At 39.0% G+C, this 27,302-nt stretch overlaps 1 protein-coding gene and 1 long non-coding RNA gene across 2 annotated transcripts; both read left to right on the top strand.

Moving 5' to 3' along the window:
- The first annotated feature begins 6,883 nt into the window (after nt 1-6,883).
- On the top strand, nt 6,884-18,420 carry LOC308647650. The gene is made up of 3 exons (XR_014021676.1): nt 6,884-6,996; nt 17,085-17,298; nt 18,199-18,420. It is a non-coding gene; the product is annotated as an uncharacterized lncRNA (long non-coding RNA).
- Nucleotides 18,421-18,422: 2 nt separating this feature from the next.
- On the top strand, nt 18,423-20,929 carry RNASE10 (ribonuclease A family member 10 (inactive)). The gene is made up of 2 exons (XM_081291966.1): nt 18,423-18,497; nt 19,817-20,929. The coding sequence occupies exon 2, from the start codon at nt 19,822-19,824 to the stop codon at nt 20,470-20,472; it is 651 nt and encodes a 216-aa protein (XP_081148092.1). The 5' UTR covers nt 18,423-18,497; nt 19,817-19,821; the 3' UTR covers nt 20,473-20,929.
- The last annotated feature ends 6,373 nt before the right edge of the window (nt 20,930-27,302 follow it).

The raw sequence follows: 27,302 nt of genomic DNA, 5'->3' as shown, positions 1-27,302 counted from the left end.
ATTTGAAAAACTTTAACTTGAAAGACAGGAGTAAAACTGGGGCTAAGGAAGTTGCAATTGTTAAAGACATTACTGCTACTAAATAAATCCCAAAGACTTTGTCCAGAGACAATAAGAAAGATGGATTTTAGGGCATCTCAGGAGTTGGCAAGATGACACCCACCTCATTTTCAAAGAATTAAAAGTAAAGTTCTTTTGAGAAGAGGGTACCCTTCTTGCACAAGGGGGGCCTAGGAAGTTTTTGTTTCAAGTTGCTCAGCCACCCAGACTTACAGTTGTTGATCACTAAACCAGGCTGAAGTGATTTTTTACTTATTTGCTTCCAGAAATCTGGAATTTTGTAGTATGCTTTGTAAAATACTAGTGGTATGGAGGAAAAAGGATAGTAAGTAGATTGATCTGGAGTCCACTGTGTTAGACCAGGCTAAATGTTGGCTTTGGCTTGGACTATGACACAGGAATCATGAAAAGGCCAAATGCTGCAGATATTTTAATAGGTAGACTAGATAGGGCTTTTTGTTATGTAAAAAATAAGCTTTGATAAAAAGAGATGACTCAAGAATGATTTCTAAGTTTTCAGTCTAATCTACTAAATGAAGGGAGTTGCCATTTACTCAGATGAGATCTTAAGAGAGCAGCAGTTTGGTAAGGGTTATTGCTGTAAAGTTGGACCACTTTATTGTTCTTGGTAGTGCTGAGGATTGAAACCAGGGCCTCAAGCATGCTAGCCAAGTGCTCTACCAGAGAACTACATCCCAGCCTGCAACTATTACATTGGAAAAGTCTAGACTTTTCCATATTCTGTGGAATATGTAGTAGGATAAATGATATATTTAAGCTAGATATATTAATTTGGAAGTCATCATCACATAAAATGGGACATCATCACATAAAATGGGATATCACCTAGGGACATACATCAGGATGAAGAGAAGGATCCAGCAAAGAAGTCTGAAAAAGTGCCATTAGGAAGGAGAAAAACCATAGTGTAGAATGTCTTAGTGGGTGAGTAAAGAAAAAGTGTCTCAACAGAAGAAGGTGATCTAGATCATTGTTGACCTCGAGAAACAGTCTCAAAGAAGCAGCAATGATGGTTCCTTGATTAGAGTGGGCACCAGAAAGAGGGCGAAATGAAAAGGTAGAGATAACATATACAAACAGCTATTTTGAGAATTTGGGGGATGGTCCTTAGGAAGTGGTAGTTAGAGGAAGAATGTGGGTTCAGGAAAGGTTCTTTTATTCTCCCTACTCTCTTCCTTCCTTCCTTCCCCCCTCCCTATCTTCCTTCCTTCTTTCCTCCTCTTTCTTTCTTTCTTTCTTTCTCAATGGGAAATATCTTGAAGCAGAGTGAAATCAAGTAGGTCTTGAGTATGATATGAAGGAGAAGACGAGTTAGGCTGTTCTGTAGTTTGGGAGTTAAGTAAGGTCTTTAATTGATGTTGACAGTACCCTATGGCTTGCTTATAGTACAGTAACAATTGTGCTGTGTGGTATTGACTTTTGTGGATAGAGAGAAATGAATCCACATTGGGAACTTGGTTCTGACTCGACAGCCAACTATAAGATGACAGCAGAGCTGGGAAATAGAAAAAAACTGTAAGTTGGTCCTTGCAAGGTAATGACTTTTTAGCAGACTCTTTAAAGATAATAAGGGGAACTCAACCCTTTTGTTCAAGAATCTCAGTGATAAAATCTGCTTAGAGACCCCCAAAGGCTCTAGTTTGGGGATACATTTGGGTAATGTGGCCAAACCAAAGCCAAAGAGTGAAAGAAGCAATTATAAAACTGGTTGAGATGTGGAAGAATGGCTAATACAGAGGGAAGCTATAGTTATTGTGCTGAAACCTTTTTTTTTTTTTTTAAAGAAGTAGGCTGGGTTATTGTCATTATAAGTTTACTTTTTCTTTTTGTGGCTCTGGGGATCAAATACAAGATCTTACATGTGCAAGACAAGCATTCTACCAACAGAACTGTCTCCAGCCCTGGCTCATTAGCATTCTAAATAGACTGATATTCTTGGAGTAATCACTTCCATCCACTATCATTCCAGAAGCACAATTGATGCTGAATCCCAATGTGTGTGACCAAATTTTACCAAAAATGTCAAGTAGAGAAGGGCCTTAATTTGTGATGGAAAACAGGAGGACGGTTGTGCTGAGAGTAGACCACTAATGTGAATAGCTGCAGAAGGTAATATGTACATAGATAGGACTTTACAGTTTACAAAATATTTTATATTTTTGTCCTTTTAATTTTGATAGTAATGGAGAACCTTGAGCAAATATCACTGAATTATTCTCATTTTCATTTTTTTAAGATAAATAAAGGGAGTCGTAGAGAAAGATTACATGAGTTTTCCAACTGCCATAGGAATAGCTGAAGCAGGACTTTGTCTTCTTGTCTACTATAGTGATAAGAGGAGGAAATGCATGGAAATATGAGAGGCCGGGGGGAGAGGGGGAATTAAGTCTGGGGACAAGCTGGAGATGTAACTAGGTTGTGAATCTCTGTCTTTTAGTATGTGTATGTGTGCCTCTGTGTGTGTTGTAGGAGAGTGCTGGGGATCAAACTCAGGGTCTTGTGTGTGGGGACAAGTGCATGGAGTACTGCATACATGGCATACATTAAGAGCGTCTGAATGGCAGGCCACTCCCCCATGCTAGGTGCGTGAGCAGCAGGCCACTTACCCCATAGGCACAGCCCTGGGCATGAGGCCATGTGTTGCAGTCCCTGCGCTTGCTCCACAGCTCACTCCTCGATTGGTCACTGCAAGGACAGTTAGCAGAAATTGCACTGGTGGCTGCCTGTAATCTGCTTAGCTATTGCCTGAGTTCATATACATGATAACTATGCAATAAAATCAGACCTGCTTCCTGCTTGGTCTCTGGAGGTCTTGATTAGCAACTCAGCAGCCACACTCTCCTCTACCCTGTTCTGTGGACCTCCTCACTGGGCGAGAGAGAGCCCTCACACTTGTGCATGCTAGGCAAGTGCTCTACCACCAAGATACATCCCTAACCCTATCTCCTATTATTTTTTTGTTTATTGTTTTTTAGATATAAATGTCAGTAGAGTGTATTTTGACATGTTATATATCTATGAAGTACAACCCATTCCAATTAGGATCCCATTCTTGTGGTTGAACATCATGTGGAGTTACCCTGATTGTGTATTCATGTATGAGCAAAGGAAAGTTATGTCCGATTCATTCTACTGTCATTCCTATTCCTATCCCCACTCCCTTCCCTGCATTCCTCTTAGACTAATCCAATGAACTTTTATTCTTCCCTACCTTTCCCTCCCTTGTTGTGGATTAACATCCATGTATCAGAGAGAGCAATTGGCCTTTGTTTTGGTGGGGATTGGCTTATTTTACTTAGCATGATAGTCTCCAGTTCCATCCATTTTCTGGAAAATGCCATAATTTCATTCTTATTTATGGCTACCATCTCCTATTATTTTAAAACATCATTTGTTTAGAAGAAGAGCAGGAGAATCAAATTTATTTTTGCAACTTTGGAGAGGTAGGACTAGGACAAGAGAAAGATTCCACTCAATAGCAGGAAGAGATCTGCAAAAGCGAAATCCTTGAATTACATTCCTGATGTGTTGAAGCAGAGGCTGGGTGAAAAATGGACAAGGCTATATAGAGAAAAATTTGACTCTAAAATTCTTTTCAAACCATGTTTTCTGAAACATTTGGACTTCTTTGCAAAAACCTGAATAACAATAATAGAGTTTCCCAACCTTACAAGAAAGAGGGTTAGGTTATACACTGTACTTTTATTCTATAGTAATTATATACCCATGAATGTCCATTTCTGCTTGACCAATTTAAGGGTAGGATTGGAAGAGTTGGTGCACTAAAGGCAGGAAGAGTAGGGTCTTTGACAGATTTCAGGGAAACCTGGATGAAATTTACTGCTTCAATCATCCAGAGAAGAAACATTTTTCAGCTTAGCCATTGAGAAATCTTCAGCCTCACATTAAATAATTCAATGTGTAGCAAGGCTGACCTCAGGGGATGGAGGCAGTGACTCAGAGAGGATAGGTGGGGGTAGGTTATGCAGAAACTTTGGGAGAAGAATGGTTTGTGGGTGGAAGCCTTGCACGTAGGTGCACTCAGTGGTGAAGGAAGCCATTTGTTCCAGGAGAGCAGTTTAAAGGGGGCATGTTTTTTGTGGGCAATAGTTTATGAGAAAAGCGTAATGGGAGAAGGTTTATGGGGCTAGTAATATGCATGGGAGCACTTGTTAAGAAATGTGGTTTGCAGGAGGCTTTCTTTGCTGAGGCCCAGGAGTAGGCTGTTTGATGCAATGAGAGAGGTCAGAGAGATGAAAAAGAGTTTTTGCTGTGGCTTAAATTTTAAATAAAAATATTATGTGAGTAGAAAATCAATATATATGAATGTAGAAAAATTGGAAAGTATAACCAAGAACAAAAGGAATCTCATATCCCTCAACCAAAATAAGTACCATTACCAGTTTGGTGTTTACAATAGGTTTTATATATTTTGGGGGAAATTTTTAAATTTTGTCAATTTGTCCCTAACCTTATATTTAGAATGTTTTCAAATTTAGAGGAAAGTTGAGAGGATTGTGTAATGAACAGTACTACACCTTTCACCTAATTCATCAATTATTAACAATTTATCACATATACTTCCTTTTTTTCCCTGAGCTGTTTGAAACTAAGTTGCTGCACACATCCTGCCAGTTCTTTTTTTTTTTTTCTTTTTCTTTTTGGTACTAGGAATTGAACCCAGAGGTGCTTCACAACTGAGCCGTATCCCCAGTCCCTTTTTATTTTTTAGAGACAGGAGCTCACTAAGTCGTTTGGGCCTTGCTAAATCGCTGAGGGTGGCCTTGAACTTACAATCTTCCTGCCTCAGCCCCCCGAATCTCTAGGATTATAGGCCTGTCAGTTTTCTTATGAGTATATTGGCTGCATCTCTAAGAATAACTACATCTCTTACATAACTACCTCACCATCATGTCACCTATTCAATAAGATTGGCATATCTTATCAATATGTATTACTAGAGTTCTAAACACTTTCCCTTTTCTTATTTCTCCAACTCTCATTTTTGAAGGTAGAATCTCCATTGTGTATCTGGCCAGCCAGTCTAAAGCAACCATATATACAGTACTGGGGGGATCCTTGGAGTCTGGTAGAGGACCATCTCTGAGGAGCTAGGATCCTTCCTTCTTGCATAGCTCATCTTAACTGCTCTCCTCCAGGCATTGTTACAGGCTCCCTGTCTCTCTCCTCTGTTTCCTTCCTTTCCCTTCTCTCTCCTCCTCCAAAATTTACTAGGCACCTGTTCAGTACTAACTCCTGTGCCAGTGTTTGCCAACCAAGTGAACTTGGTCTCTCATCTCAAGAAGGTTCAGAAAAGTCAGTTTCTTGTTGGTGAGTTGTTCTTTCCCTAGGCTCTGTAACTTACTCTCTAGGAGCATCATGCTAATAGGACTGACTAGTTGATCTGGTATCCTTATCAGGATATATGGGAAGAAGCTTCTGCTTCTTGGACCACTAGTTGCCTTGACTATCATCATTACCTGACCAGAGCACCAGATGGTTTTATGAAGAGAAAGCAAGCCCCATCATAAAGAAATTTTATCTCAGTTGCTCTTCCCATGGGATGATTCTTTGTGCAAGGAAAATATCTGATTTGCATACTGGGGTACACCTGTGTATACCTTCTTGACCTGAGCAGTCTTTGTTTTTGTTTGTTTAGATATGGTTGTTGGCAGTCCTTTCAAGACTATTCCTAGATCTTATAATGTAAAAAAAAGTCTGTGAGCAGATTTTTAATTTCAGAAATCTTTATGGAAATCATACATTTACTCGGAATGAGGCCACAACATGCGAACATTCAACTCATTATGGTTTTCTCCTCCTTATCAAAAACTTTTTTTGGGGGGGATGAGTTTACTTATTCATTTATTATTAATAAAAATTGGAAAAATGCCTAGCACTGCGATGCATGTCTATAATCTCAGCAGCTGGAGAAGCTGAGGCAGGAGGATCACAAGTCTGAGGCTAGCTTTGACAATTTAGCGAAGCCCTAAGCAAATTAGTGAGACAGTGCTTCAAAATAAGAAGGACTGGGGATGTGGCGCAGTGGTAAAGTGCCCCTGGGTTCAATCCCTAATACCTAAATAAATAAATAAATAGGAAAATGAATTGTAAATTCTTAATATATCAATGGGGGTGGGTACAAACCCACAGACTCTAGCTATGGGGAGCAAAATTCAAGCTTCAGGAACTGTAGCAATTGTAGCTTCCACACAACCTAGGCATAATGGATTAAACTGTATCTGCCTCATTTAGAAAGGGAAAGTCTAAATTTTGGGAATTATTTCCTATTAAGCCAGTACTGCTCAGGATTATGACAACGGCTCAGTTCTCTCTCTCTCTCTCTCTCTCTCTCTCTCTCTCTCTCTCTCTCTCTCTCTCTCTCTCATTATCATTGTTTTTTTTTTTTTGTACTGAATATTGAACCCAGGATGCTTTACCACTGAGCTATGCTCCCAGGTCTCTTGAGAGAGTCTCACTAAGTTTCCAAGGCTGGTTTGGAACTTGCAATCCTCCAGCTTCAGCCTCCTGAGTCACTGGGATTACAGGTTTGGACTGCCATGCCCCGCCACAATGACTCAGTTCTTAATTCCAAGTCAGAAATGTTTCCCCAACTTCATCCTGGCATGAATGAACCACAGTACTCATCTCTCCTGCTCCACAAGTAAACAGCTCTTCATAGTTTTGTCTCCCACTTGAGTCAGAGAGAGAATTTGTGGGGCAGGTTTATTTTTCACTGCACATATTTTTCTTGTTTGTAGTCTTATTTTAGAATTCGTCAATGTGAGACGATCTCATGAAACTGAAAGCCGTTGTACTGTTTTGTCTGATGCAGAAGCAAAGTCAAGTCTGGACGTGTGAGCTGAGGATAGGAGCCAGGGTGGCCTGGGGAACCTCCACCTCTTGAGATCCTTTGTGAGTGGCCATCTGGCCTTTCTTGGATGCCTTTGTTATCTCCTCTCAGTCTAAGTAGGAGAAATAGTTGAAACCTGAAGAATGTAGGTTGTAGGGACCCTTGGGGGCTGAGAGAACTAAAAAGGGTCCTTGGTTGTTAAAAGATTAGGAGCTACCAGTTTAGCTGGTATATCTTCTTTTGACTTCAGAGGCTTTTTGCCAATTGGATTAAATGTTTCCACTAAAACTTGTTTGGCTACTATCTCAAGTGGAAATATCACATAGTGACAATTGTATGGAAGTTTGGTCCTTTCTCTGTGAAATTAGTTCACTGTTTCAGCATTTTGTGGTTATTCTAAAAGCATCGTGGTTCTATGACCTATTGACCACCTTTCTTTCTTCTCCCTCCATCCCTCCCTCCCTCTGTCCCTCCTTCCCTCTATATCTACCTCCCTCCCTCCCAAGGGACTGAGCCTCAGACCTTGTGCATGCTAGGCAAGTACTTCACCACTGAACTATATTCTCAGCACTCATATATTTCTTTATCAGTGTTCTTTTCCTTCTTACTCCTATTCTTTACTACTATCATGCTCTTCCAATGTGTCCAGCATTCCTTACTGTGGGATTCCCCTGACAGTCTACATTTATATCTCCATACTTTTTTTCCTGTCTACATCAGACTTCCAAAAACATAGATTTGAGTCAGACCCATCTGAGTTTAAATGCTGACTCCATCATTTACCAGCAGGATGATCTTGAGTATTTTTCTTAAGATTCCTAATGCTCTCTTTGCACATTTATAAAATGAGGATGTAACATCCAATACCTCATAGCATCAGGACTGGATGAGATAATGTGAATAAAGTGTTTAACCCAATTTTTTACTAACCCTAACAGTAGGCATTTTATAAGTGCTAGTTTTTTTTCTTTTTTTCATCTCCCAGGAGTAATGACTTTTTATATGAAATCATACTAAAGTGATATTGACTGCAACTGCAATTAAGTATGTCAGCCCTTTCAGAAGTAATTTCGTTAAATAACAAAATGGGGTAAAAAGATGAATTTTACAGGAATGTAACTCAGATGGTCAAATCTTAAACAGTGTGTGTGGAAAGAAACTTGGAGTGTGATGGGAAGAAACTTCAAGAATATTCTGTCATCAGGTGATTTTTATCTTGTGTTTACAGTGAGGTTGGCCCTGTGTGCAACTGTGGAGATGGGAGGGTGGTTTGAGGAAACATTTGTAGTCCAATGCAAATGAGTATTATCCATTCTCCCTCCTCCTTCCTGCCTCCCAGAGCCAGGCTGACTTCATTTATTCCTGATTGCAACTCGCTGTTGTGAGTAAAGGATGACAAATAGAGAACTTGAGGGCCCAGTGCTTCCCGCTGTCCTGGTGTCTCTCCCTGGACTCCAGTGCTGACCCCCCCCCCCCCCCACACACACACTCCCCGTCTCTACTTCAGCTCTGAGAGCATTCCATTCCATTCCATTCCATCTACTCATTGCAATATTTGGCTCAGTTGTCTCAGATCTAGGGGAGCCCAGCTAAAAGGCCCATCATGGTATGGGGCTGACTTCTCAACAGTCTGAGTGAAACAATGTCCCTTGGACACTCCCTTGGCTCTTTCTTCCTTGAAATCTCAGTGTTTTGCAGATTTACTCCCAGAACAGAAAAATAAATCAAAGGCAGGACAGGGAGTGGTTTGAATTACTGGCTGCCAAAAACCAAACCAAAACAAAACAAACTGCTGAACTCACCAAACCATTCCTTCCTTCCTCTCAAAACTCCCAGACTTCCTTTTTATTATAATTATGTTTTTCTCCCACATGTGTTTTTGTTTTTGAACACTTTTTAAAATCTAATTTGTTATGTACAGCAGCAGAATGTATTACAATTCACATTACACTGATAGAGCACATTTTTTCACATCTCTGGTTGTGCAAAAGGAGAGTCACACCATTCATATCTTCATATATGTACTTAGGGTAATGATGTCCATCTCATTCCACCATCTTTCCTAACCCCAGGCCCTCTTCCTTCCTCTCCCTCCCCATTGCTCTATCTAGAGTTTGTCTAATCCACCCATGCTCACCCCCCACAATCCCATTATGAATCAGCATCCTTATATCAGAGAAAACATTTGGCATTTGGTTTATTGGGATTGGCTAACTTCACTTAGCATTATCTTCTCCAACTCCATCCATTTATCGGCAAATGCCATGATTTTATTCTCTTTTAATGCTGAGTTATATTCCATTGTGTATATATATCACATTTTCATTATTCATTCATCAACTTAAGGGCATCTAAGTTGGTTCCACAGTTTAGCTATTGTGAATTATGCTGCTATAAACATTGATATGGCTGTGTCCCTGTAGTATGCTGTTTTTAAGCCCTTTGGTATAGTCTGAGGAGAGGGATAGCTGGGTCAAATGGTGGCTCCATTCCCAGATTTCCAAGGAATCTCCATACTGCTTTCCATATTGGCTGCACTAATTTTCAGTCCCACCAGCAATGTATGAGTGTGACTTTTCCTCACATCCTTGTCAACACTTACTGTTGTTTGGCTTCATAATAGCTAACATTCTAACTGGAATGAGATGAAATCTTAGAGTAGTTTTCATTTACATTTCTCTAATTGCTAGAGATGATGAACATTTTTTCATATATTTGTTGATTGATTGTACATCCTCTTCTGAGAAGTGTCTGTTCAGTTCCTTGGACCATTTATTGATTGGGTTATTTGTTTTTTTTTTTTTTTTGGTGTTAAGCTTTTTTAGTTCTTTGTATATCCTACAGTTTAGTGCTCTATCTGATGTGCTTGTGGTAGAGATTTACTCCCATTCTGTAGGCTCTCTATTCACCTCATTGATTATTTCTTTTGCCAAGAAGAAGTTTTTTAATTTGAATCCATCCCATTTATTGAATCTTGGTTTTAATTCTTGTGCTATATGAGTCTTATTAAGGAAATTGGAGCCTAATCTGACATGATGGAGATTTGGGCCTACTTTTTCTTCCATTAGGCACAAGGTCTCTGGTTTAATTCCTAGGTCCTTGATCTACTTTGAGTTGAGTTTTATGCATGATGATAGACAGGGGTTTAATTTCATTTTGTTACATGTGGATTTACAGTTTTCCCAGCAACATTTGTTGAAGAGGCTATGTTTTCTTCAATGTATGTTTTTGGCATCTTTGTCTAATATGAGATAACTGTAATTATGTGAGTTTGTCTCTGTGTCCTCTATTCTGTACCATTGGTCTATATGTCATTTTAGTGCAAATACCATGCTGTTTTTATTACTATTGCTCTGTAGTATAGTTTAAGGTCTGGAATAGTGATGCCACCAGTATCACTCTTCTTGCTAAGGACTACTTTGGCTATTCTTAGTCTCTTATTTTTCCAGATGAATTTCATGATTAACTTTTCTATTTCTATGAGGAATGACATTGAGATTTTGATTGGGATTGCATTGAATCTGTGTAGTGCTTTTGGTAGTATGGTAATTTTGGCAATATTAATTCTGCCTATCCAAGAACAAGGTAGATCTTTCCATCTTATAAGGTCTTCTTTAATTTCTTTAGCATTCTGTAGTTTTCATTGTAGAGGTCTTTTACCTCTTTCATTAAGCTGATTCCCAAGTTTTTTTTTTTTTTTGAGGCTATTGTAAATGGTGTAGTTTTCCTCGTTTCCCTTTCAGAGGATTTGTCACTGATGTACAGAAATGCCTTTGACTTATGGGTGTTGATTTTATATCCTGCTACTTTGCTGAATTCATTTATATTTCTAGAAGTTTTCTGGTGGAATTTTTTGGCTCTTCTAGGTGTAGAATCATATCATTGGCAAATAGTGCTAATATGAATTCTTCTTTTCCTATCCATATCCCTTTAATTTCTTTCGTCTGTCTAATTGCTCTGGCCAGTGTTTCAAGAACTATGTTAAATAGAAGTGGTGAAAGAGGGCATCCCTGTCTTGTTCAAGTTTTTAGAGGGAATGCTTTCAATTTTTCTCCATTTAAAATGATGTTGGCTTGGGGGCTTAGCACAGATAGCTTTTATGATGTTGAGTTGTGTTCCTATTGTCTCTAGTTTTTCTAGTGTTTTAAACATGAAGCGGTGCTGTATTTTGACAAATGCTTTTTCTGCATCTATTGAAATGATCATATATTGGGCTGGGACTGTGGCTCAGTGGTAGAGCACTTGCCTGTCATGCATGAGGCACTGGGTTTGATTCCCAGCACCACATTAGAAAAACTAAACAAAATAAAGGTTTTGTGTTCATCTACAACTAAAAATATTTAAAAAAAAAAAAAGAAATGATCATATAATTATTATCTTTGAGACTATCGATTTGATGAACTATTTATTTGATTTCCATATGTTGAAACAACCTTGCATCTCTGGGATGAACCCCACTTGATTGTGGTGCACTATCTTTTTGATATGTTTTTGTATTCAGTTTGCCATAATTTTATTGAGAATTTTTGCATCTATATTCATTAGAGATATTGGTCTGAAGTTTTCTTTCTTTGATGTGTCTTTGCCTAGTTTTGGAATCAGGGTGATACTGGCCTCATAGAATAAGTTTAGAAGTGCTCTCTCTTTTTCTTTCTTTCTTTTTTTTTTTTTTTTAAGAGAGAGAGAGGAGAGAGGAGAAAGAGAGAGAGAGAGAGAGAGAGAGAGAGAGAGAGAGAGAGAGAGAGAATTTTTTAATATTTATTTTTTAGTTATTGGCAGACACAACATCTTTGTTTGTATGTGGTGCTGAGGATCGAACCCAGGCAGCACGCATGCCAGGCGAGAGCGCTACCGCTTGAGCCACATCCCCAGCCTGCTCCCTCTTTTTCTATTTCATGAAATAATTTAAGGAGTATTGGTATTAGTTCTTCTTTAAAGATCTTGTAGAACTCAGTTGTGTATTTACGGTTCTGGGCTTTTCTTTGTTGGTAGGCTTCTGGTGACACCTTCTATTTCATCGTTTGAAATTAATCTGTTTAAATTGTGTATATCATCCTGATTCAATTTGGGCAAATCTTATGACTCTAGAAACTTTTCAATGCCTTCAATATATTTTATTGGAGTACAAGTTTTCAAAATAGTTTCTAATTATCTTCTATATATCTGAAGTGTCTGTTGTGATACTTCCTTTTTCATCACATATGTTAGTAATTTGAATTTTCTCTCTCCTTCTCTTTGTTACCATGGCTGAGGGTTTGTCAATTTTATTTATTTTTTCAAAGAACCAATTTTTTGTTTTGTCCATTTTCTCAATTGTTTCTTTTGTTTCAATTTTATTGATTTCAGCTCTGATTTTAATTATTTCCTGTCTTCTACTAATTTTGGGGGTTGTTTTTTTTTCTTTTTCTATGGCTTTGAGATGTAATATTAGGTCATTTATTTATTGACTTTTTCTTCTTTTAAGGGATGAACTCCATGTAATGAACTTTCCTCTTAGTATTTCCTTCATAGAATCCCAGAGATTTTGATATGTTGTATCAGTGTTCTCATTTACCTCTAAGAATTTTTCGAATCTCCTCCTTGATGCTGCAGACTTCCTTTTTATAATTTTCTTCCCCTTCAAAGTCTACCTTTATGTGTGTGTGTGTGTGTGTGTGTGTGTGTGTGTGTATGTGTGTAATTGCAGGAACTTTCAATCATGCAGAACTAGAGAAAATAGTATAATTAAACCTCAAGTTCCCATCACATGCAATTTCAACAATAATCAGTATTTTGCCCATCTTGTTTCTTCTCTCCTTACTTTATTAATTTTATAATTTATTACTGGAATATTTTAAAGCTAGGTGGGAATTTATTTTTAATGAATCCTCTGCCTCCCTAGTGTTAAAGCTGAAGGCTGAGCAGAGGAAATTTGGCTTGGTGATTTCAGCTCCCTCCCTTGGTTGCTAGCTCATGGTTAGAATCATGGGCAAGTGCTAATTCATAACCTGATATTCTTTTGTCCTAATGAATACCGTTGACTTTCCTCTTTATTGTAGACACTGTGTTTGACACTGAGGACAAGAAGAAAAACAGGATAAGAAACTAAGTTCACTGGGAGAGATGGAGGGGTGGGGTAAAAGGGTAACACTGAAAATTTGGCCCAATTATTTCCATAGGTGATCAGGAGTGTTAACTTTCCATGTAGAACTCCTTCTGTGTGCTTTGTTAATCTAAAGCCATGTAATATTGACAAGGTCACAAAATGAATTTCTTCCTATAAGCTTTTGTAAGTAGTGTCAGATGGAACTATTGGGAATTGAACCTTGGGTGCTTTACCTTTACCACTGAGTTACAATTCCAAGCCCTTTTTATTTTTTATCTTGAGACAGGGTCTTGCTAAGTTGCTTAGGGCCTTACTAAATTGCTGATGTTGGCCTTAAGCTTGAGATCCTCTGCCTCAGCCTTTGAGCAGTTGGGATTAACACATGTGTGCCAATACACCAACCCCCAGCTAAAACAATATTCTAATCAAATAACTACAAATTTTGTTTATCATTTCATTCAGTTTTTTTGAAGGGTAATACAGAACTATCTTTATTTAAAAATACATTTAAAAAAACAAAAACAAATATTAGTACCTAGCACTTAGGTACTAATAACAAATTGGTTACATAGGGCCTCTCAAGAACTGGATTCTCCATCTGAGATGACACAGGCCAAAGCTTCCCAAATAACTGCTTCAAATGTGTCAAATTCACACTTGTCCAGTTTTATATAATTAATTTTTATATGGTGGAACTTGAGTTAACAGCCTCATGGAACTATCTGCTTTTTGACTAAAAAGTTCTAGAAATCTTATTCCAAAAGTTGTCTAAGAGGTGTTAACTTTGAGACTATATCCAAGTGTGTGCCTTAAAGAGTCAATAGTCTGAAGTATCTAGGGGTGTTCTTTACTCTGAGGCTCTGAGATTGTCCTTCTTTATAAAAGACAAAAATTCTGGCCTGTAGTTCATAGCAACACTTTCATAGAAACTTAGAGAAACCCAAAAACTACCTGTAGGTGATGGAGCCTTAAAATGACTGTGGTTAACTTATTTCTGATAATTTTCAAATGTGAAAGGTTATGAGAAGTTCATAATAAAACAATGCAACTTTTGCCAGGTGGCAAGGCTCACATCTGTAATCCCAGCAGCTCAGGAAGCTGAGGCAGAAGGACTGCAAGTTCAAAGCCAGCCTTAGAAACTTACAGAAACCCTAGGTAACTTAGTAAGACCCTGTCTCAAAACAAAAGCATGAAAAGTGCTGGGAATGTTGCTCAGTGACTAAGAACCTCTGGGTTCAATCCCCAGTACCAAAATAAATAAATAAATAAATAATGCAACTTTTAAAGAAATTTCTTTCTTTGGCATACAAAATTAAATAAGCCATTTCAAAAGATATTTTTAGACAAAAATATCTCTAAAGATAATTAAGCATATTGTAAAAAAGACAGCAAATATTACTTCACTCTATTAAGTAATTAAAATATTATTAAAATAGATGAACATGACTTTTACAGAGGATTCACCCAGAATGTCAGTAAGGTGGCATCTTTCCAAGTCTACACCTTGAGAAGCAGAAAACTTCTTGGCAACAGGGGATCATAGTTTTGATGAATAGGCTCATAGCTTTCTCCTTTCTCTCCTGCATTATCAGATGAAATCTCTGGGAATTTCTTTGTAGGCTTTATTGGTTCTGGAAGTTCCTGTCACACTAGAGTGGCTGGTTGTGGTCTATTTTATTATTCATATATTATTAAGCACAACTCCTCCAACACTATAGAAATTGCCAAATTTACTCATGTAGAAAAAATAAGACACGATGCAATAATATCTGTAGAGAGTAGTCCATTAGATGGACCAGGGCTATGCAAGGCCTGAACAGGTAAAAACCCAGCACAGAGGAGCTGCAATGATTAGAGGGGAGAATAAAAAAAAAGATTAGAAGGATGAAAGCATTGGCAGAGGGTAGAAGACTTGGGTTCTATGGAACGGGAGCAGGTTTATGTGAATTTATTTTACAAATGTGAATTGTAATGATTGATTGATTGATTTTTGGTACTCAAGATTGAACCCAGGGGTTCTTGATCACTGAGCAACATCCCTAGCCTTTTTATTTTGAGACAGGGCCTTGCTAACTGAGGCTGGCTTTGAACTTGCAATCCTCCTGCCTCAGTCTCCCAAGCTACTGGGACTGTTATGCACCTGTTATTATTCTTTTTTTTTTTTTTGGTATGGGAGATTGAACCACCCAGCGGTGCTTAAACACTGAGCCACAACCACAGCCCTTTTTTGTTTTATTTAGAGACAGGGGTCTTGCTGAGTTGCTTAGGACCTCGCTAAACTGCTAAGGCTTTCTTTGAACTCATGATCCTGCTGCCTCAACCTCCCAAACTGCTGGGATTATAGGTAGGCATGCACCACCACACCTGGATTGTTATGATTCTTAATAACTGAAAATTCCACCTTATATATTCAAGATTGCTTTTGGCATCAATGGAAACCAGTTGTTCCATGAGGAAATGACTGCAACTGAAAACAGTTAACTACACAGATGATATAAGAGAAGGAACAATGGATAGGAGTCAGCAAATCAGGGGTCTATTCTTGTCCCTGCCACCTACCACCTAGGGGACCTTGGGCAAGTCACTAAACATCTTGAGGCCTCAATTTTACTATAAAATGGGATGTCTTCTTACCTGGTAGAGAAGTTGTGAGAGCCATGTGAGATCACTTATGTACAATGTATTCAAATGTAAAGTCATCTATTAGGTCCCCAGAAATAGCACCTTTGTATGAATGAGAAGAAAATTCTCTTCTGCTGGGTGAAGTCAACTCTGTGCCAGTTTGCCTAGTTTGCTTAGCAGAGTACTGGTGAGGTTTCAGTCTCTTACTTCCTCTTTGCTGGTCACCCCTGAGTAGGGCATAACCAGCAGAACTGTTTCTATAAGAAGAATTCTACTACATAATCTTACAAGCACTTACTACCAGGACATCTGCTGAATATCTTCAATAGGCCAGGTCCCTTTGTGTGGTGGGTTAGGGAAAGTGACATTATGCTCTGCACACAATTGAGCACTCTAGGAATCTGATGAAGGACAGTGTTTAGATGTTGGATCATCCCAGGTAACGTGCCAGTCTCTTAAAAAAAAAAAAAGCCCCTTCTTCCTGGACTTTTGTGTATCTAGTGGGCATGTGAATGACAAAAACCCTGGAAAGGAAGATAACAGCTTATTTGAGACCTGCACCAGACTTAGAATCCTTATAAAAACATTGTTCAGGTGGCTGGGGTTTTGGTTCAGTGGTGGAATGCTTGCCTAGCATGTGTGAGGCACTGGGTTCAATTCTCAGCACCACATGTAAATAAGTGAAAATAAATGTCCATCAACATCTTAAAAAAAAAGGATATTCAGCATTTCCTCCTTTTCCTGTTTCCATGTCTCCTATGCTAAGAGACTTCTCATAGTTATAGGACCTCTAGTCTAAGGCCAAGGTAGATTCTTACAGCTGGTCAATTATTGGGCAGGAGCAACCCAACAACTAATCAGGATGTCTGCCCTTCCTCCCTTCCTCCCTCCCTTCCTTCCTTCCTTCCTTCCTTCCTTCCTTCCTTCCTTCCTTCCTTCCTTCCTTCCTTCCTTCCCTCCTTCCTTCCATATATTTTTACCTAACTAGAAGCCAAGAATTTTGTCATCAGAACTGCCATTACTCATCTGAGACATCAACCTCTTTAAGCTAGTTTATTTGTAAAACAGTCTATATGAGTCTTACTTCCTTCTCTGATAGTCTAGGATATTAACAGACTCTTGTAGGAGACGCAGTGAGCAGTATTGGTAGCAATCTTTAGTGTGGTGTTGGTTCTTAGTCTGTAGCTATTGTTCCTTAGTCCTTAGCTATTTCTAAACAGGAAAATGGTATTGATTGTGTGGGCAATTATATGTTGGTAATTGCTGTGAAATAGCAAGAACAACAACAATAGCTAACACATTTAGCCTGCAGCATCTTATGTAATATTTACAATAGCCCTATGACGTAAGTGCCACTACTATCCAAATTTAGAAGATGAGAAAGCCGTTGCCTAGAAAAAAAAAACCACCAAGAATAATTCCTTTCTTCATATTCAATTAAAGGTTGGTTTCCAATGATCTCTAGAAGTAACCAGAACACTCCAGTAATAAAGAAGGAAGTGAAGCCCAGATTGCTGCTGGGCTCAGCAGAGGATTCTCCATTTCCCCTTCTGTTGCAAAGAGAACTCTCCAGAGTGAATGAGCAGAATGAACACAAAAGAGGAACAGCACAAGCAAACTGTGATGGTGAAATGCCACGAATTCCTCACTCAAGCAGGTAGTCAAGATTGCTATGGTTGTGGCTCAGTGGTAGAGTGCTTGCCTAGCACATATGAGTCACCAAATTAGATCCTCAGCACCACATAACAATAAATAAAGGCATTATGTCCAGCTACAATTAAAAAATATTTTTAAAATAAAGATTGCTTACTTGTTCTAAATTATAAACATTGGCACTGCAGAAAGTCAGCTGAATAGGTCATGTGGATTACACGAATGTTTTTCAAACTACCATTTGAAAGCTCCTGTCTGAGTGACTACAGAAAACATCCTCCCAAGAGGGCTTATTTATGCCTAGAGAGGTTTTTTATAGTGCTTTATTAATCTCCAGCATGCATTTAACAATATTATATCATGATGTCAACATTTGCTAAAGAAGAGAATCTTAGCAACCACAGCATAACCTTCCTGGTTTTATTCAAACCCAGCCTGTAGGGATTGATAATGATAGTGGTGCTTTGGAGTATCTCTTATCTAGGGCTAAATAATTAGCTTTGTAAAATCTAGGTGTTGTTATGGGCATGTGGCTATTGGTTGGAGGATGGAAAGAGGAGTGGAGTGGAGGGCTGGGTAAAGGCATAGGCAAAGAAAAGTATGTGAACGTTTACAATTGACTCAAATAGTCTAGATCTTCAAATCAAGTCATGACACCATGTAAAATGTGAAAAATAAAATAACTATGTTGGACAGTTAACCCAAATAAAGGACAAAGATCTTGACATTTCAGAAATGATAGGGAAGGGTTTAAGGAAATACAGTGGGGGGAGAACATAATTTAAAAGACAACTAGTTTCAAAATTCATGCACAAGACCAGACTGCTATAAACCACAGATGAATGGGTATATCTCAGGAGTGGAATGATGGATTGATAAAGTAAAACTGTCTGTAATTTTTCAGGTTGGAGACATTTCCTGTCCTGGAAGTCTGGAACTGAATTATTGTCCAAATAGTCTTACTTCAAAGTATTTGTGGGAGTAGAAAGCCAAATTGCTTGAGTGTAATTGTTCAGTGTTGATTGGGGGAGAGGTAAGAGGAGTGGCTTAGGAAGTCATTCTGTGTTTAAGATCATAGGAACCATAGGGTCAGTCATTTTTATGCAGACTAGCATCTGCTGGTTACCAAGAAGAAAACCCTGGAAGGGAAGAATTTGGGGAACTGGAAGATACAAGAACCTCTGAAGCTACTTAGGAGTGTAGGTAAGTCATGGTATTGGGTACCCTTCTCAGGGAACGACCTGAGAAGTTCTATTTTTTTTAATTAAAAAATCTTTGAAAACATTTTTATCTCTATAAAAAAGTTGCAATAATAAAACAAGGGACTTCTCATTGCTCTTTATTCAGAAAAATTATTTAAAATTATTTTTCTCAAGTTTATTTTATCATTTTCTTTTTTCCCTATAAGCATGCACTTAACACATGCACATGTTAATATTTCAGTGTGTATTTACTAACAGCATGGATATTCTCTTAAATAATCTGAATTTACTTTTAAAGTTTATTGTATAAAACACTGACATAATAACATCATCAGCTTCTCCACAAACTATATTCTAATTTTATCAACTGTCTCAATAATGTTCTTCATAGCATTTTATTTCATTTTTTCTTGTAGAGAAGGTCTCTCTTTGATAGGATGTGATACTCACCTAGCAAGACAAAGATATACTTCCTTGCCTCAGCTCTCATTAAGATCTTCATTAGTTAAGAAAGCCCCAGCAGATCAATTGTTCAGTTTTCTTTGTTTTCATTCTTATTCCATTTCTTCCCTGAAAGTACAAATCAGCAGGAATACCTAGGTAGTAGGCGATCTTTCACAGAAGAAGGAATCTGGTATGACAAGATGTAACTTTAGTAAGAATGGAAGATTGAGACTGGACATCTTAATCCTTAGTTTCAGTTGAATAGACTACAGTACTTTTTCTATTCATTTTAATCTTTTTTTTTGATACCTGGGGTAGAACTTGAGCACTTCACCCCTGAGCCATACCCCCAACTCTTTTTATTTCTTTTTTATTTTGAGACAAGGTCTTGCTAAGATGCTTAGGGCCTCACTCAGTTACTGAGGCTGGCCTCAAACTTTCGATTCTCTTGCCTCAGCTTCCCAAGGGTTTACTTGGGATTACTGGCGTGTGCCACCACTCAAGAATCTTTCTATCTTTTTTGGGAGGAAATAACTAGTAATGGGCAAAATTCAAGTTAATTACTTGATTAAGAATTTAGTTATTTAAAAATCATTGGTGCCAGCTTTCCTCACTGATTCCTCATCTGTGAGCCAGTTTCAGAACAGCTTTTCCTGGTTGTCTTCCCAATTATACACTAACAGGGAGTATGGTGAGGGATGGACTGAGAAATGGAAAGAGAAAGACAAAGGATCACTGCTTTGGGAGATGGAGTCATGTGGAGAAGAAAGGGGAGACCCCAAAGCCTATGCTGTAGGATTTAGAGAGGCCACAGTCTCCACTGGTGCCAGTTTTCATCTCAACATCATGTCCTTCCATTTCCCTCCACCTGTCCAGGCAAAATGAAGCTGACTCTGGTACAAATCTTTTTCATGCTGCTGCTGCTGCTGCTGGGCCTGGGGCTGGGCCTGGGGCTGGGGCTTCACATGGCCGCAGCAGTCCTGGAGGATACTGATCAGCCACTGAACCAGTTTTGGTCCAGTGACTCACAGGACAAAGTCGAGACCACTGAGGAGGGAAAAGGCACACAAGTCACAGAAAGCCTGGTGCTTAGCAACAAAGGAACAGAGCAACCTGACTCGCCAGAAGAGACCTTCTCCAGTGAAGATGAGGTGGGAGGAAACAAGGTGCTCAGAGACAAGACTTTCTTGCGGAGCAACCAAGAAGATTTTAGGCTTAGTTTGGAGGCCAGGGAATGCAATAGCATGATGGCAAACAAGGTGAAGGAGCACAATCGCAGCTGCATATTTGAGTACACATTCATCCACGAGGAAGTCAACACAGTCAGAGCTGTCTGTAGCAGTCCTGTTGTTCCCTGTGACCTCAAAGGGATAAAATGTCACAGAAGCCCCCGTCCTTTCGATTTGACATTCTGCAAGTTGTCCAAGTCCGGCCAGCTCACTCCTAACTGTAATTATCTGACTTTCATTCTGGAAAGGGTCATTGTCATAACCTGTAATGGCATGAACCTCCATTTAACATCTATACAGTGAAGCAACTTGTCCTCTTCTTTCTCTTTTACCTTACTCTTTTTCTTTTCCTTTTCCACTTCTACTTCTCAAGTTGCACTCCTCCTCTTAGGTAATCTTGCAGAGAATTTTCTAGGAGGAGAGGATGAACTATTCTTTATCAACATCTTCTAAAAATGCTATTCTTCTTTGCCTTAGGGGCCGTCCAACATGCATTTTGTCCCTGGACTTAGAGGTGCTGAAGAGATTAATGATGCTCAGTTTCTCCAGGTTTTCTATTTCTCCTCTCCAATCTTTGCTGTGGAAGGGGATAAATAAAGGACTGCTCCTGCCCCTCCAGTAGCCCTGGTCATTAGTCTGTTCCCTGGTCTGAGTTTGCCTTTGAGTGTGGACTGGCAGAGTTTATTTAATGCCTCTGCTTCCTATGTTCCTCCCTCGACCCACCTCGAACCTCTACAGCAATCACTTGAGACTTCTGAGGTTTGCACACCTATACTTTTTTGCACTGTGAATGCAATTAAAGTGATTGTGTTTGTGACTGTGTCTAAAAAACCACATGGACCATGTTTCTTTCCCTGAGCCTGGAAACACAGAGCCTAGGCTTACAGGTAGACAGGTGGTACCGTGGTGCACATCAAGACAGAACATGTGCAGGGGCATGGACTGTTCTCTTTCTCTCGACTCTTCCACTTTCTCTGGATCTTTTTGGAGATTCCATCAGCCCAGACTGGACACTTCTGCTTTACCAGGTAAGCAGAGGAAGGTCCTATAGAGTCAGGCAGAAGGGCTGGAGGGAAGGTAGGTCAGGAGGGTGAAAACGAGAGAAGCAGAGAGAAAAAGAGAGCACCATCTTTCCAAGTTAAGAATAAAAAGTAGAAGAGTGTTCATAGTAGATGCTCATTATATGTGGGATGAATGAGGTGGGAAGAGTCTTATTCTCATTCAGCATCCTTGTCCATTTCTTTTCTTTTTCTTTTTAAATATTTATATTTTAGTTATAGGTGGACATAATTTATTTTACTCTATGTGGTGCTGAGGATTGAACCCAGTGCCTCACTCATGCTAAGTGAGCGCTCTACCTCTGGAGCCACAACCCCAGCCCACCCTTGCCCATTTCTTGTGCTAAAGAACAAGGAAAGTTGGTGAAAGAATAATTTCAGCAGATGTTTGAATTTATTTAAGAAGGGGAAAAACAAAATAAATAAAAAATAAAAAGAAATAAAAACAAAGAACAACAACCACCAAAAGCAAACAGGGAAGGGCAGGGATGCTACGGGGTTGAATAAACAGAGGATGCAAGTGGCTGCCCTCAGCCTATTTCCTCTAAATTCAATTTTTTTTTTAAAGTGTAGTTAGAATGCACAGGGGCAGGGAAAGTTTGAGGAAATGGCTAGAAGGACTCACTGTGTGGTTCGGTTTTGAGATCTCCTCCTGTTGGAGTTTTCCTCAGCTTCATCTTCATATCTGGTAATAGACCTAAGTGTCAGGAATACACATACCCGGGAGATGGGAAAGAAGAAAAAGTTCGATTACTCTGACCTGTCCCCCCAACTCCCACAGTCTCTGTTTTCCTATTTCCTTAATTCTTCCAGTTCTTGCAGGCAGACAGCCACTTGGATGTGGTAAGATTCTCCCATTCCTCTGACTCATCCTTCTTAGCAATGGCCTCTTGTAAACAGTGCTGGGCAGGAAGTGTGTCTGCGTTTGTGAACTGCCCTGACATTTGAGGAGTGGATAGAGGAGAGGTAGGCGGTGAGGACACAGCCAACGTAAACTCCTCTTCTTCCTGATGGGGGAGAGAAAGAAGGTTATGTAAGACAAGGGACAAATGAGAAATGGAATAAGAAGAGAAGAAAAAAAGAGTACAGTCGGAGTTAGAAATTTGGTAAGTAAACCCAGGGCTATAGTACTGGGAATGAATGAGAAAGGGTTCCACGGGTGACTTCACTCTAACCAGAAGCCAAAGAGGCAGAGTGAACTAGTAAGAGACAGGGATAATTCGGGGATTAAAGCCTGTCTTCTCTCACTTGCAAATACAGCTACATTCTTTTATGAGTCCCCAGCTTTCTCAGGGCTCTCACACCGCTCAGTGAGGACTCCCATCTCCCCATTTTGGTCTCCACTTTGCAGGAATCGCAACCATCAGGCTTTTTCTGACTGTGGAGATAAACTCAAGAAACCAATTTACAAAATACCCTACCGGCTCCTAGTGGCTTGAGCAGGAAAATACAGCTTCTGTGGCCGAGGTAACACAGTGACAAGGCTTTGTGGATGGACATCTCACCTCCTCTTTACACTTCCAGTGTACATGCTTGTGACAAGTCCCTGGACCTTTATCCACAGTTCCTGAATTCCTAAAACTCTAAAAATCAAGTTTTTTTTTCCAAAGAGACTTTAAAACTCCTTTTGATGTAGCACCTGACTAAATTGACAAGTGAGGCTACTTATTATCTTTATTTATGCTATGCAACCATGACACATTTCAATGTGGAAATATCAATGTGTTTGATCATGAGTACTGCCTAAGATATACTCTTCCTTCTATGGGTGTTTCAGTAGTATGTTATGAATGTATGTGCACAAACATAATACTGTTTTTAAAAATTCAAAAAATTCTAAGTTCCCATATGCATTGATCCCAAGTTTCAGCTAAGGGATTGTGAACCCATATTTACTATTTAATGAGCTCTTAATTAATTTGAGTTTATCATATATGATCCTAGTTATGCCACAAGCATCTTTGTGGAAGGAGTTATGTTATAAAATTCTTTTATATTCTTCATCAGCACATTTATTGATCAATACTTTTCTACTTATCGATTCTCCGGTACTTTCTCAGAAGTTATAATAATTTCAAGGAAGCACAGAATCACTTAATCGGATTAAGAAGTTCTATAACTCCAATCAAGTACCACAAAAATGAAGAGAGCTGAGCAGCCTAAGCCATGATTCAAAGGGCTTCATATGAATTCTTTTCTTTCCAAGATAAGCAGGAAGGAATCTATTATTGTATTTCAGGCACTCTTTTTATATGCTTTCATATATTTGGTTTTATTTTATTCCTATAAGGAGGTAGATTATGTTTGCTCCATTTTAAAGATAAGTGATAGCTCAGAAAGTAACATTTTCTGTTGCTATAACAAAATACCTGAAGCTAGTTACATATAAAGAAAAGAGGCTTATTTAACTTCCAGTTTTGGAAGTTGATCAGTGGCTCTATCAGTTTGGTCTATGATTAGGGTCCCCTTAGTTGGGTCACATGTGGCAGAGAGCATCATGGAGGAAGTATATGCAAGAGGGAGAGATCTCAGGTAAGACAGGAAGCTAGATACTTGGAAGGGGCAAGTCTTGCTCTTTTTATATCAACCCACTCTTGCAAGAACTAACCCCTCCACCAGACCAGAATTGATCCCTACCAAGAGCAGGGCTCCCAATGACTTAACCACCTTTTACCAGGCCCTACTCCTTAAGGATTCCACCACTCAACACAGCCACACCGAGGACCAAGCCTCTAACACATGAACACTTTACTGACAAACCACATCCAAATCACAGCCCCCACTTACCTTGATGAGAATCTCCCAACTCATATATGGCTGATCCGTATTTCAGATGGAGGCTTCCTGTGCTTCTCTTCACGTGCTGCTTCCCAATTTGAAACATCATTCTGTTTTCTCACAGTGATTCAAAAGGATGAGATTCAACTCTAAGTAGTTTAGGGCCTAGATTTTGTTTGTACATCAGTTAAAAGCATTTATTGTGCTAAGAACATACGCACTAGATATTATAGGTAAATGGGGGGGGGAGACGAGAGAGAGAGAGAGAGAGAGAGAGAGAGAGAGAGAGAGAGGGGGGGGGGGGGGGGAGAAGCAGAAGAAGACCTCCGAGCTCTGGTTCCTCATGAATACTGGTCCTGGCAGTCTGGATGATGATGGAGACACTTCTCAATGTTATTCAAAGTTTTAAAAATCACAGCCAATCTAAACCATAATATATGTTTAAGATTTGAACTTTTACTAGGATAAAAAATATGAAATATAAAGCTTTTTCAGAATCAATCTCTTGCTGTTAGTCTTCTCCTTAAAATTCTTTCTCTCTTATGGTGTGAACACTCTATTACAGAGCCACAATCCCAGCCCCTATAGACTGTTTCTTTTCTTTCAGTGCTAGGGATTGAACCCATGGCCTTGTGCATAGGAGGCAAGCACTCTACTAACTGAGCTATATCCCCAACCTACCTATAGTCTGTTTCTTAGGTGATGTAGCACTGAATGCATTAAAAGTGGCTGGGAGGGAAGAATCAGGGCCAAAAGATAAATCCCCTACTATTTGCACACTCAGATACTGTGTTCAGAACACTCTAAATATTTTTTCTCAATGTTGAAGATTATTTGAATTACCTCGGGAAGCTTTAAAAATATGAAAAATGCAATTCCAAAAGCCCTCTTCCAGCAATATTCATATAATTAGCCTGAATTGGAGACTGGGCATCAGGCAAGGTCTAGTCTTGGTGGGGCTACATTACTATATCTTCTAAGGTAGTTTTTCTGTGAATCAGTGTTTCAAAGACTGTTAACAGAGACGTTGAAGTGATTTGGGAGATCCTCAATTAAATATAGATAAATGGATCTCTTTTCTCAAGATCTTGTAATCTTTAATATTAATATGTGTTGTGAATCACTAATAATAGAGATCATATTTAACATTTCTGTAATTATTCCCATGAAATAATCTACCCATTCCCATCATTAGTAACATTTTTCTAGAACTAATGTTTCCAGTTTGAAAACACTGTTCTAGACTTTCTTTTCTTTCCCTAGACTTTTCTAAATCTTTCACCTTTATCTAATACAGTTATGATGAGGCCTATCCTAGAGACTGACATCTAGTTAAGATTATAAATAATCTATGCTCAAATCCACAAATGTGGTTTTGTATACCATAAAAGAAAAGAACCAGTTCAGACAGACAAAGGATATATGACCAAAGGTCAATAGTGACCATTGGTGGCCCAGAGTCCTAAATTCATCATGTGTCTAGGGCGTATTTGCATCACCCCAAATCACTATGTTAGCACCATTCAGGTGGCTCATTCTCACATGATCCCGTAAAAGAAATACCATACTAGCCAGAGGGAGCAATCTACTTGCCAGGTCATCCTCTTGGAACAAGCTCCTGGCCTTGGAGACTCAGAATGATCCCATAGGTGCAAGTCCTAGCACTCTTTCAAGTATTCTGGTTGACCTCACACATGAGGGTGGTACTCTAAAGAGGAGAAATAGGACCCAAACCCATGTAAGCCTCAGTTCTATTTCAGACAGATGTGAGAAGCAATCGCAGCACTGCCATTTAAAAGCAATTATGCCCAAGGTAGTTGTTCTAAGCTCTCAGCACCTCAGGTTATTTATATGTACATGTGTATGATAATACCTACTTTTTACTGTTGCAAGGATTACACCAGATTAAGAGTTACTTTGTGGGGCTCACTGAATGGCAGCTGCACTTAGTGGTGCTGTTGCTGGGCTCTCTGCTCAGAGAGAACATATAAGTATTTTGACGGGTTCCTTCTGGAGGCAGTATTGTAACACAAAGTGCAATACCATCTGCACAGGTTTGAGTTTCAAGTGCATTGACTAGTGTGTGGATCTGTGGCATCTTATAGAACTCCTTAAATTTCATTTCTTTGGTAACAAAATTTATATACTTGGAGAGAGTGCAGTTCTTTGACATGAACAAGCAGGATCATTGTCCTGGGCCTAGCCCCTCAGGGTTCCCCTACAATTTGGAATGTAATCTTCTACATATGAAGATCCTTGTGATGGGATTTGCTGGAGCTGCAGTGCTCTCTGCGAGTGATGCTTTGATCTAGGACTTGGATCTTTGTGGGCTTGGGTCCTGTTTTCCCTCTTTTTTTTATTGATATTCTTAGTATATTAAAAACTTATAAATTAGTAGGAAAAGTAGTTTAAAATTGAGAATATGAAAAGACAAGAAAACATGAAAAAACACACTACATTAATATCAGAAAAATGCATGTTAAAACAAAAACATGATTTTTTTTACCTATTAAAATGGAAAAAATAAAAAATATATAATATCCAGTACAGGTAAGGGTATTGCCACTTTAATACATTGCTTGAAAGAGCAAACTGGCAGTATGTGTCAATACTGTCTACGTATATCCTTTGACCCAATAATTACACTGTCAAGTGTCAGTCTCCTAAGGAAATAGTCACGGACACGAACAAAGATTGACAAAGATTTTCATCAATAGCAATTATAATTAAAAAAATGGAAATGACAAGGACCAATCATAGAGGGTTAGTAAAATAAATCACGGCTCATTTTTACAATGGAATGTTACAAATTCCTTAAATGTTTTTAAGGCTATTTAGTGACATGGGAAAATAATACAATATGAAATTAAATTTAATACTATGTAAAACTGCACTGAATGCTTCTCTAAGTGACAACCTGATCTTAAACTAAACAATACAATTCAAACAATTCTTTCCCCTGCTCCCAGAATGCCCTTCTTTGATCCAACCCATCTTTCCAGGGCTCCCAGTGTAGATGCTTCTCTGCCGCTCTAATATATTCCTTGCTCTTCTTTTGTTGCTGAGCCTCCTCGGTACAAACACTTCTCTGCTTAACAATCCTTGACACAGAGAGAAGATATTTTCATACTATCTTAAACTTCTTAAAGGACAAAGTTTTCCCCAATATCCAGTACCTCCTTTTTGGCTGCTCCAACCAACTCTCTTAGGACATTTTTTCCCCCCAATCCTTACCTCCTTCCTCTAAAGCACATGATGACCTCTTGAATATTTCTTGAATGAAGGATCTAAAAATAT

Source organism: Spermophilus citellus (genome assembly GCF_964194105.1).
Source record: "Spermophilus citellus genome assembly, chromosome: 4".
Lineage (NCBI taxonomy): Eukaryota > Metazoa > Chordata > Mammalia > Rodentia > Sciuridae > Spermophilus > Spermophilus citellus.
This window is presented reverse-complemented; position numbering and strand designations above follow the sequence as displayed.

Bases quoted from the DNA above. Each gene is read 5' to 3' on its own strand.
- RNASE10 (XM_081291966.1), top strand. From the start codon at position 19,822: ATGAAGCTGACTCTGGTACAAATCTTTTTCATGCTGCTGCTGCTGCTG.